This window comes from Parus major, chromosome 3, assembly GCF_001522545.3.
Source record: "Parus major isolate Abel chromosome 3, Parus_major1.1, whole genome shotgun sequence".
Taxonomy (NCBI): domain Eukaryota; kingdom Metazoa; phylum Chordata; class Aves; order Passeriformes; family Paridae; genus Parus; species Parus major.
The window spans coordinates 46,367,957-46,380,175 of NC_031770.1; the positions used below are offsets into that span (position 1 = coordinate 46,367,957).

General features: G+C 37.8%; 1 protein-coding gene across 10 annotated transcripts in view; it reads right to left on the reverse strand.

The window, feature by feature from the left end:
• RGS7 (regulator of G protein signaling 7) overlaps nt 1–12,219 on the reverse strand; it is a 232,732-nt gene that overhangs the window by 220,107 nt on the left and 406 nt on the right. For all 10 annotated transcript variants that reach the window (XM_015621722.1, XM_015621730.3, XM_015621726.3 and 7 more), the window contains exon 2: nt 11,158–11,269. In XM_015621722.1, coding sequence (XP_015477208.1) covers nt 11,158–11,235 — 78 coding nt within the window. In that variant the 5' untranslated portion in view covers nt 11,236–11,269. The remainder of the gene's footprint in view (nt 1–11,157; nt 11,270–12,219) is intronic.

The following is a 12,219-nucleotide window of genomic DNA, read 5'->3' on the forward strand; positions in this document are numbered from 1 at the left end:
AGGATAGTGATGTAATAGAGCACTGATATCATCCCAGCCTTGGCAGAGAGTACGGCTACTGTTGAATTCTAGTGTAACCTGCCCTCTGCCACTGTGTTCTAATGCAGATTATGTCCTCAAGACATCACACATCTCCAGGAAAAAGGTTCAATGCTGACTAATCACTATTATGTCCTTTATTCTCACCTGTCAAATATAATTCACTGTATTAGTAGTCCATGTTACAATTGATATACCAATTGTAAAAACTTATTTAGCCTGCAGAAGAACCAAGTCATTCAAAAGTCATCATTAAATTTATTTCCTTTGAAGGGAAAATGGAAAACATTATATTTCTTCAATGTTTCATCTAATTCATTCTACAATGTAGCCTAGTTCAGTGGAAAACAAGAAAAACTGGAATTCACACCTCTAGTACACCATAACCAGAGCCCCAGCATGTAACAACTTCTGTAGTAGCACTTCACCAACACAGAAAGCTTGTGGTACTACTTTTTAAGGAATTAAGGTTAATAACTTTAGTGAGAACAGCAGATACTCTGCACTTAGGGCCACATAAGTGAGGCAAAATTGCACCTCCATTTCTACAAAGTAAATAGGAAAGAACCTAGCTTAAAAAAAAAAAAAAAACAAAAAAAATAATAGAGGCAGCACTATTATTCTCAACTGCACCTACTACAGGTTTGAGACATTCAAAAATGTCCCCAGGATAAGTAAAAATGCATTTCTAGTAACATTCTGAAGTCTAAGTGGCTAACACATAGGCACAGAAATAGTCTCAATCAAGACAGCTTGGAAAAATAATAGGACAAAAATATATTAATGCAACCAACCATATGGCTATAACTTAAACTGATGCTCATACATTCATATCAGTCATGGCCTAATCAGCTAAAATCCATTCACCATGTCTATATTGACTATATTCAAAGGTCAAAAAGGTGGGATATGGGAGAAAAGTGAGAACGTACAGAAACATATTTCTTCTTTCTAAGACCTGTCAAGATCAAAAAAAAGTCATAGACATTTGGACCAAATCATGTGAACAACTGAATTTGTAGCAAATTTCAGTTCTATTTTGGTGATCCTCAAATACTATTTAAAAGGTGATATAAAGACCATTCCATGCCTTGAGGGAAGAATGAAAATTACCTAGTCCCAGCCTTTCCTGTCTGGTCTCCCCAGATCACTTTGACACTCCTTACTTTATATTTAAATTGAAAACCTTACGTGCAAAAATTATCCTTTCAGTTTGCCAACAGAATGCTAAGCCCAGCAGCCTCCCGTGTGTAACACAAGTGCAGACAACTAAAAGCAGTGTTCAGACTTTCTGACGAACACATGGTGACAGTGGAGACATCCCCCCCTGCAAACCACAGAACAAGGATCAGTAAATTAAAACCACTGTCAAAAGACTTGATCAACAATTTGACCGGGGCAGTGGCACCAACATCAACTTCTAGCATGGAAGACCGCTTTGTGAGACCAGCATTCATTGTTCCCTCAAGAGAATCCCATTCAGCATCCCTGTGGGATGTGTGCTCCCTACCCAGGAGGAAGAGCACCACCTAGTGAAGCTCCAGCACCGTTTCTTGAAGCACCTGCAGAATTCTGGTGGTCTTGGTCATCCCTGATTGACTCACCATATTCACCAGCCGGAGCAATAGTGGTAGAGATCACATGAATACAGTGTATTGCAAGTGGCAGAATGATGCAATGTTAATATTTTTCTCTCCTTGTCTCACACTCAGAATTTTGTCCTTGAACATATTCCATATCCTTTAATACTGCCAAAAGTGACCAAGAATAAACCCCATAGAATGATCTATTGAAATAAACTATTTCACAGGACATAAAGGTAGACTTCTTGTTTGAAGGGGAAGGAAGAAATAGAAATCTTCAATATATTTAAAATTAGATTTATACATGTATTATATCAAGATGGTAAGTGAAGAGAGCTTTGCCCTGCACAACAGCATGTCCTATTTTCTACCATTTATAGTTGAGAGTTGCTAAACTATAGAATATGGAATTAGAAATGATTGTCAAGTCCATTATCTTGCAATCAAAATTAGCCCTCAATTTCTGGAGCAAAACAAATGTAAAGCAAAAGAATACCAGAGACAACAAAGGTGTTGGCTGTGACTTGCGTCACCAGCTGTGCACCACAGTGTCTGTTAAAAGGCTGATGGCATGACAGCTACAGATACATCACAGATAAATACAAATTCAGCTACATAAATAGAATGTTTCCACAGGCTTTTCTTCTGAATGTACCTCAAAATGAGATATAAACACAACCTCAATATAAGAACAGGACAGTGTGTTCAGTAAACTGCTGAATATGAACATCGACATCCAAAAATAATGCTGTAGAAGTGGAGTCGATGGTAAAGAGAAAGCAAGATCAGAACTAATTTTTCCATTCCAAACAAACTTAAGTGCTTCAGGGCACAACTGTCTGTAGCACAGCACGTTGCTTAATCTCTGGAAAAGATTTTCCTATAGCAGAGGTACTATTCTTGCGGTACAGATTTTTAAGAAATGAGCACAGATAAAACACTCTATCAGTTATTCATCTTTTTAACAAGCCAAAGATACTTCTCACTTTTGGAAACCAAACCAATGCATTAACTTTACTGGGCATTAGTATGGTTCCTGTACTATGATGGACACTGGCATGCCCTCCAGGTCACAGGAGACAGAATCTAAGTATTTCAGGCAGGTCATGTGATGACTCCACCAAGTCACAAATGTGATTTATTAAAGGGTTCTAAAAACCTTTAGCTCCTAGTGACTTGAATGAGAATTTTTGTTGCTTAGTAACTCTTGAAGAAACTGAGACATTTGAAAACTAGCAATGCTGTGAGCAGCTGTATAGAACTCTTGTTTATAGTGTTCTGGTTGTCTAAAACTTCATACCTATAACTGTAATATTTTATCTAATGTAGTACTTTGACGAACTTAAGGAACTTTGCACAAAGTAAACAGGTCTTTCAGAATTTCACTAAGACTTGTTTAATCATACCACAGATGACCTATTTTGCAGATGACACAGTTAAACAAATTACTCATGACAGAGAAACTTTAGAATAGCCCTATACAGTAGCATTCATTATTCATACGTTAAGTTTTGCATTTGCTGCTAAGAAGCCATCCTGTTTCACAACTTTGAACTTATGCCTGCAACACTAAATATGCTAATATCAAGGGGTTTGCAGTACATCCATAAAATGTTTTGTATTTTCTCCTCCATATAGACAGAAGTATACAACATAAAGAAAATCCTTACTGTAAAACACCTGACTCAAGTTTTTGTAATTTTGAGGGTTATTATTAAGGTTATTATCATTCTTCTTTTTGATTTTGATATTACATCAAATGCAATTGTATGGTTCCTGCTGATATCAAGAGATGCCATGAATCCACATCTGAGGGCAGAATCTAGCTCACAGAAGATTAATTGCAGTTTCTAGTTCAGAGAAGTGTAGGTGTTAAGAAGCACTAATATGTCTTTCAAAAGGCATTCAGTAAACTGCTTATTCATCCTGATATAAAAGGAAATAAGAAAAACTGTAGTTTTCCATCAGAATTAAGGGTGCTTTTAAAAAGCTAATTGAAATATTTCAGTGCAATTCATTTCCATAACATGGAAATCAATGTACAGCAGTGTACATATAGGAGATATTGTAAAAAAAAATTATTTAAATACAAATACTATATATTTTTAGTGCAAACATTTGGTCATCTCTATTCAATTATGAATCAATAATCAATAGGTCTTAGGGCAGCAGGACTCTGCATGGCTGGGAGGATATGTGTATACATATATGTACATTCACATTATACAACCATCTTCATCATCAAGAATAAGTGGAAGAGAAAAAAATTCCTTTGATGCTACAGGGAGCAGTTTTCACTTTCAGCTAGATAATCCTTGTACATCCGAACTGCATTGTGAAGAGATCCTCTGTGCTTGCTACCTCTCTCTCTGTGGCACACTCTCCCTAGAACTTCACACTCCATTAGTCAACAGAATTCAGCACAGGTCAGAGAAAGAAAGCAAACACACAACTCCAGCAGAAGTGACGCAGAAGAGCTAATACACAGCTTCAAAATTCCTGTTTTACCCAGTTTCAATAAAAACAGTACATAAATGCCAGGAGAATGAGATTTCACTGTGATGGATAAATTTTCATCCAGATGGTTCTTGGCTTATTTGGCTTTTGATTGAGGTTTTTCAGATTCAAACCAGCACATGTTTGATATGAATACTACATGATAAATTCTTAGAGCCTTCCCCAAAAGGATTTCTTGTTTGAATGACACCATGGATCTGATAGACTTCTGTTTCATTTAACAGCTATTAAGATGTCCTCAATTGAGTAGAAATAGTAGAACTATAAAAATCTTGAAAAATAGGCCTCTTCATTGGAAAAATATGGAGAAAATACACATTACAGTGTCATCTTTACAGATTCTAGTCATCAGCAATAAACTTTCAGCCAGAAGTATATTTGAGGAAATAACAGAAAGAAGACTTATAGAAACAGTAAGAGAAAGCAAGAGTGATGTCCCTGATTTTTTGATGCCCTGACCACCTTCCCAGACACGGCAGCTTTTCTGAAACTAATCCCATAAAACTGTCTACTCAAAGACACCCTGAGCATTAAAAACTGAGAAAGATCCACAGCAGCATCTGAAAAAGGAAGCTTTCAAACACACATAAATACACACACAAGCACAAAACCAGCCCCAAATTTTTGGAGGCCAAATAGTCCAAATGCCATGGTCCCACTCCTGTCAGTTAAGAATTCCGTATGTTATCTAGTTAAAGCTTCCCCTGACAACTGCAACGAGTATATGAGATGCTCCTATACCTGTTCCTACATTTCTGTTTCTTGGCCAGACTGCTCTCCTGCACTAACCCAGGCTGTCCTCATGTGCCAAATGAAATTGAAGTTCCTAACTCTGTTTCTCAGACGGTTCAGCACCAAAGTCACCTGTGGCTTCCCAGCCAGCCTCATTCCCACTCTATCTATTCCAGTTACTTTTATAACCAACACATACTTTAATAAGTAGCTTAACCTTTTTTATCTTCAGCTTTTAATTGTAGCTAGTGGCAATCTTTTGCCAAAAATCAAAATTCTTAGCCGATCCCTTCACCATGTGAAATTGCACCTGTACTTTTTCTTCAATGCATCATCATCTCAGTTTCAGCTGAAGACATTTCTCTGAAATGGTCCATCTCTACTAGCACTAAGCCCACCCTCAAAGTTCTCTTCCCTTATACATTTTGGTAAGGTTCATATTAACACTATTAAAATCCAGATTTTAATAGTGGCAATCAAGACAAAAAAGTCAAAATTCTCAGCAGACCATTTTAGTGTGGAAATTCAGCCAAGTTTCTTTCCTTTTAGTGGCTTTTACAAACTGATTTGAAGAAGTGGGTGAAGTGATTCCTACACTGGGTTGAAACTATGCTTCAATTGGTTTGAGATTCCTGAACTGGGAAAATAGCATATTTTAAAAAGCTGAATTTACATGGAAGTCTTTCATCGTATTTACCAGCATAGTTCATATCTGCTTTGGTGGAGACCTGTCAAATATTATGATACAATAGAGATTACTATAAAAATTCCTGCAGTCCATGAAGAATGTTTTAAGCCTGAACTGAAAGAAAACAAAACTCCAAAACAAACAATTTCTGCCTCAATATTGCACGTCACTCTCAATAGCATCATTGTTTCCATAGCTACAAATGTAGACTGCTTCAAAGGAAAGAAGCAGAGAAACTGAAAATGACAATGCACAATCAAAACAGGCACATACATTTTTCAGACGGCACATGTGGGATGGAGAAAGGAATTAACATGGTGGCACAGAATGCTGTGGGGTTTTTGCATTTGACAGTAATGCCAGTGATGCGAGCACGTCAAGCTCAGAAGAATAAACAGCAGTAAACTTCTCACTGCAGTATCACTTGATGTATTTCTACACCTAGTGGAAGGAAGAGGAGAACAGAAAGGATGGAAAATGCCAGCAGGAATCACCAGAACAGGGCAAGTGCCCCTCTCACTGATCTAGCCACCTGCAGACTTAGACACATGCTTTTTTAATCAAGTTTCCTTGGCATTTTCAATCATTCTATGTAGTTGCGAAGACAATAAAATCCTTTATACTGAATTTATCACAAATGATGACAAAATTAAGATACATTCTACACCTAGTATTAACCATTACCATTCCAGGAGAGGATACAGCAAGGTGAATCTGCACAGAAGATAGATACAAAACATGAGGGTGAGAGCGTACAGGAAAACAAAAGGCACTACACAGCATCTAGCAACTATTCTGTCCATCTCTATTAAGTTCCTGCTCCCTAAATTTCCCTGTGGAAAAGCTTACTTCACTATCAACCAGCTACTCCAGGACTACAACTTGCTTATAATCATTAGACAGGAAGGTAAATTCTTTTCTTCCTACAGGAGGAATTCACAAGGTTCACAAATGCAGACCCTTCCCTATCAATTGTATAATGATGAGTGTTGAAATAACACCAAGACCATCAGCCAGATTCACACCAGCGCCACTCTTCTTTTCAGAAGAAACAGCATAATCTAGAGGTATAATATAATTTAATAAATAATTTTTAAAAAAATACTTATAAACACACTAGGAAAAAACACACCAAAAGAACCCAAACAAACAAACAAACAAAAAACCAACCCCACACTACTACTAAGGTCTAGTACCTTAGAGCACCCTGACTTTTCCAATGTAGTGACAAAGATGCCTTCATAGAATGCCATGGCATATTCAGAAACATGTAGCATCAGAGTGATTCTTCCCTTCTCAAAGTGAGTGACAGCACCTAGAAAGACCCACCTAAAATGTCCTTCCTTAGTCTCACAGGCTCTAAGGAACACAGTTATCCACGATAACATTTTCTTCCAACAATCCTTTCAGGGAACAGTTGATAAAGGCCACATAAGAACACAGCATTATCTCAGTCTACACTGGAAGTCATCTCTGGTGGTAGCAGAGATGGAGAATGGTTATTAGAAGATGGTGTCACTGTTTCTTCAGATGTTGTCCCAGCCTGCCTACTGCTCATTCACAACAACATTGGAAAGTATCATGCTTTGGAGGCGTGATTTCTATGAAGAATATCAGATCATGATAAACTAAGGAGTTTGAGATTACAAATTTAGCTCTTGTTATACATGAGTACTGACATATGTGACCTTCCACCATTGTCACAGAAACAGAACAAACACATCATTATCTTTATTAGAACCCTGAAAGCCCCACTGTCAGTGATTTTAATCAGACTTGGCAAAAGCTATTTTAATACTTGGGCAGTGAGGAAGGTAGAGAGCCAAAATCTCAGCCACAAGAATATTACGTTTCAGACAAGGATAATCTTATTGCTACAAAATAAAGTTTTCAGCTCTGAAATGAAGCTAGTTCAGGCAGCAGTACAATAACAATTAAACTTGCAAATCAGAACTCCTAATAGTTGCAGCATATGTTTGACTGAAAAAGTAAGCAAAGCACAGACCAGAAAGATAAAGTAAGGTTTAGCAAGACCAGCAGTAGGTCTGGAATAGAAGTTTCTAACAGGAAACTCTTATTCTTTTAATTGTGTACAGAAATTTAAAATTTAAAAGGCAGCTTAGTCTCTGAAACTTAGAAAAACATCACAGTATGGGCCTTCTACTACACTACTACATCTCAAGTTTCTTCCCTAAGCCCAAGCTTGCAGCAGCAAGTTAGTGTTGCCAAAATATGAGATTTCTGCATGAGCAATTTGTGATGTTAAAATGCTATGGATTTCAGTCTCTTACCTCTTTTAATTGCTGACTGGAATGGACTCTGTTAGAGAAGAAATGAAAGGAGGGGTTTTACATTTTTCATATTTGCCTCAGGCTACCAACAGAAAAATTCAGGACTTCTTCTAAGGTATGTCAGTGCCAATGATGTGTCACATGTCACTACTTTATAATTAGGCTGATAGACAAAAAGAATAATGCAGCTGACATTCTATTAAAATAAAAATTATTCCCCAAGGCATAAAAACACTGACACAAGCATCTTAAAAGGCAGAGTAAAAATTATACAGGGAACTATTTATCTGTGCTGCTGTCTTTTCCAGATTCAAGTAAGTAATTCTTAGTTATGTGTATATTGAATATTGAATTATCCTATGCTGATTTTTTTAAAAAATTCTTTTTTGAAAGCAAAATGTAATGAGACCCTTTTTAGCTAGGAATAAAAGCTGCTATGAGAATAAGAGAGTATCTACACTCTGTATTACTTGAGATTACAATTTGATTATCAATTGTTCAAATTTTCAATTTCAAAATGTTTCAATTTTTCAAATAAGCAACTAATCAAAAAACAAATATATTAAAAAAAAAAAAAGCCAGCCCTTTTCTGCCAAGCGTTTGAAAAAATTAAGCCTTAAAAACCAAATTTGAAAACATTAGGACTTCATTCTGTATAGAACTTTTTATCAAATGCTCCTGACAGAATAAGGATTTAGGCAATACAAGGCTGTAATTCTGAACATGTAGTTCAGAACATACTTAGTTCAGATTGTGTCTGGAAGTTTGACAAACTAGCAGAATTACCAATTACAAAACTGTGGTTTATAGCCAAAATAGCAGCCTTCACAACACAGCCAAATTTTTATTCTTCATCAATGTAAGTAAGAGATGTCTCATCTATTCTTTGCAGGTGATGTGTGCTTTTCCATCTGCTGATTATAAACTACTGTAAGAAAGCATTTCCACCTTTGTCCATCTCAGCAACATTATTCAAAAGGTAAGACTTCAAATTCAGTTCAACTGAACCCAGCCAGTAGCATTTTTTTCCCAAAAAAATTGTTAATACTTTTCCAGTTGGCCAAAAGAGCTTCTTCAGCTGACGAAGCTGTCAGACCTAGTTCTTTGCTCATACAGTGCTTTCATTCCCAACACAATGACAGACAGAGAGAGAAGTATTGTGTTTTCAAATGTATTACAAGGAATCCTGTGATTCAGTTGCTCCTATTAAAGAATTATACTCAGAGAAGATATACTCCAAAGTGAAATGATTTCCACTTGACTATCTTCCTCTTATATTCCAGACCCAGAATTTAGAACATGTTTGTTTACCCCAATATCCTATTTCAAGAAAAGGCAGATGACTTCTTGAAAAGTTATATATTATTTTGTTGCCTGTTCCTTGAGTACTGCCAAAGGAAGGGCTACTTAGTTTTCTCTCTGTACTCCAACACAGTGTGCATAATCTGAAATTATCTTTAATTCACTATGATACAAAAATAAGTAGAAGAAAAAAAAATAGGGCAGGTAATGCTGTAGAAGGTCAGTATTTTTCAAAGTTTAATACTCAGAGCACCACTTGTTTAGTGACAGAAAGGGAAGGACCACTGCTGCATTAAAGGACACAAATTCATATTATCCCTTTACAGATGTATTGCAGAGAACAAAAGAGGTGTTTGACGTCTTAATTTGCTAAGCATACACTTGAGTGGTGTGTCCTGTTCCCTCTCCTCATTTTCAAATCTCCCATGCATCACCACGACTCTCATAACTTCCCTCAGCTGCTCCATTCCACCTGGATGCTGCTCAGAGGCGATGCTACCCGGAGGCAATGATAAATTTTGGCATGAGATCATACTAAATACCATGTCACAAATTTTACCACAAATTTTACCAAACACACCAAAGGAAGAGAGAAACAGGTTCTCTGTATTGTCCCTCTGTGTACCAAATAAGCTGAGAAAAGACCTTTTTGCCAGCATTGAAGTAAATGGCAAATGTGGAAAGATTCTGTTTAGAAAGTCCAAAAGCCTACAACAAACACTCAAGATTTGGTATACTGCTTTTCATATATGCAGCATACTTTCATGTATGAAATCGCCTTTTGGAACACACTTGAGGTGTTAATGGCAAGGTAACCTAGTATTTTTCTAGATGTACATTTATAGAAGGATAACTGCAGTTAGGTTCCTAAATTCATTCACGTATGTAAAAGAAACCTAATTTCATAAAATAGCAAATACAACAAACTAAGTGAAATCAGCAACGTATCTGAAAACAGGAAGAGAAAAAAACATGTATCAAACTTCAATTTGAGACTAATTTTTAATTTCTGGGAAAAGCACACTTACCACAGCTACAGTTTATACTTCAGTTCACCTCAAAGACTAAACTGAGCATATATCAGATGCTTTCTATTACAGTTAACTTGTAAGGCGAAAAGTCAATGCCTCTAACAAAGTAAAGTATTGATTTTTTTCTCCACCTGATAAAAGCAACCACAAACAAGTTAAGAAGCACTGTGTTCTAAGAATAAACAAGCAGTTGTATAATTACTTATTTCAGTTTGCAACAGCAAAATTATTTTTTCTCCATTATTATTAGAATTTATGCTGTTATTATTTTTTCATAAATGCAATTCAGGCTTTTTTAAAAAAAGCATATAAGGGCATTTCAAAATCTCCAAGCATTTACTCTCACTTAAATTAAAGCATAATCACTAAATAAGCCTCACTATTAAAGTTCAATACCAGAAAATTTTGTGTATTGATGTTGTTAGAATAACTACACTAGAAGTCTTCCCAGACAAAAATTTTAAATTGTATTTTTTTTGGGGGGGGGGTTTTGACTTTTTGTGACAACTGCAGATAAGTGAGATCTTTAATAAGTTTTTCCCCTCATATGAAATAATTTAATTGTTACAACCTCTCTACACTATACAGAAATACTGTATTGTACAGTTGATGTCTAGCTTTAATACATATTAATTCATTTTATGAATAAACTTTAAAAGTGAACACTTGACATCAAAACGTGGTCCAGTCTCTGGCACATCACCACCATCACAGATTAGTGTATCAATGTATCAATTGATATTAGTGTATTATGTATCAATGCAGAAAGTGACCAAAATACATCAAATATCTCAAATTGAAAAGCAGCTGCTTCTGAATAAGATGCAAAGTTGACATGTGCAGATTTTACCATTTTAAACAACAGATACATTCAAGAAATTGGGAGAGAAACAGCAAAAATAATAGCTTCACTTGCTAGGCAAAAGAGTCCAGGACTTCACCTCCCACAGCTTCTGAAAAATACAAGGGCTTACCTTTCTGTACACCAGCATGTTAGGGGATTCATCAGCCACCCCATTGCTGCTTTGCCCATAATTATTTCCTTGTGCCATGTCCCAAAAAATTGATCCGCTTTTGGATGTTGCACTGTAAAAGGTAAAAGTGGTTTCAATAGGGCATCGCCTCAGCTCTCCTTGCTTCCCTGATGATTAATGAACCTGACTTTCTACCAACATGTTATCAAGATCAGTGTATGCTCTTACTCCAACAGAATTTACATTGAAGCCAAGCTGCTAATTCACCGTTTACTGTCATTACTCTCTTTTGCCGGTAAATAATGGATGTGACGTGTTGATCTAATTTAAACGTTAATGAATTGTCACTCAGAGCAGCTCCCTGACACACCACTAACCACCACATCACACAGACACCTCCTCACAAAGCGCTTCTTCCTCCCCTGCACGGACTTCACCAAGGGACGCCCTGCACCTTCCAGGCCAGTTTTGGGAGCACTGACTGACTGACGTGAAGTCAGCAATGCCCTCACACTCACAGCTCGGGTCGTAGCAACTTCAACAACATTCAAACGCACAAAAAAAGCAAGCTAGACGCTTTGAACCTCCCTGTAATTCAACAGCACATCTGCGCTCGTACATACACCGGGGCAGGAGAGCAGATGACGAGGGAAAATGAAGAAACAAGCCAGAACACTGTTCCGGTTGCTTTCACCTACTTTCATCGCACTTTACCGCCAAACACCGGCTCCCTGCCAGCCCCGTCTCCTCCCCGCCCTCCCCCGGGTCACACGGGAGCTGCACTAAGCAAGAGCTCGGATCATGCCGTAGCTCCGGCTTTGCACGCAGGTGTAAGAATGCGCTCCATCTACAGACCACACCGGCGGATGCGGAGAGCCCGGAGAGCCGCCGAGCCCTACTCCAAGCACTAACCTCCCGAGCCCTCCCCACCCCCGAGACCCCTCGTTTCGGGCTTGGCTGCTCCCCGTCCGCCCGCGCTGCCCCCGCACCGCTCGCCGGGGCTGCGCGGCTCCAGTGCCAAAGGCCGGGCGGAGCGGCTCTCCCGCGGGCAGCCCGGCGCGG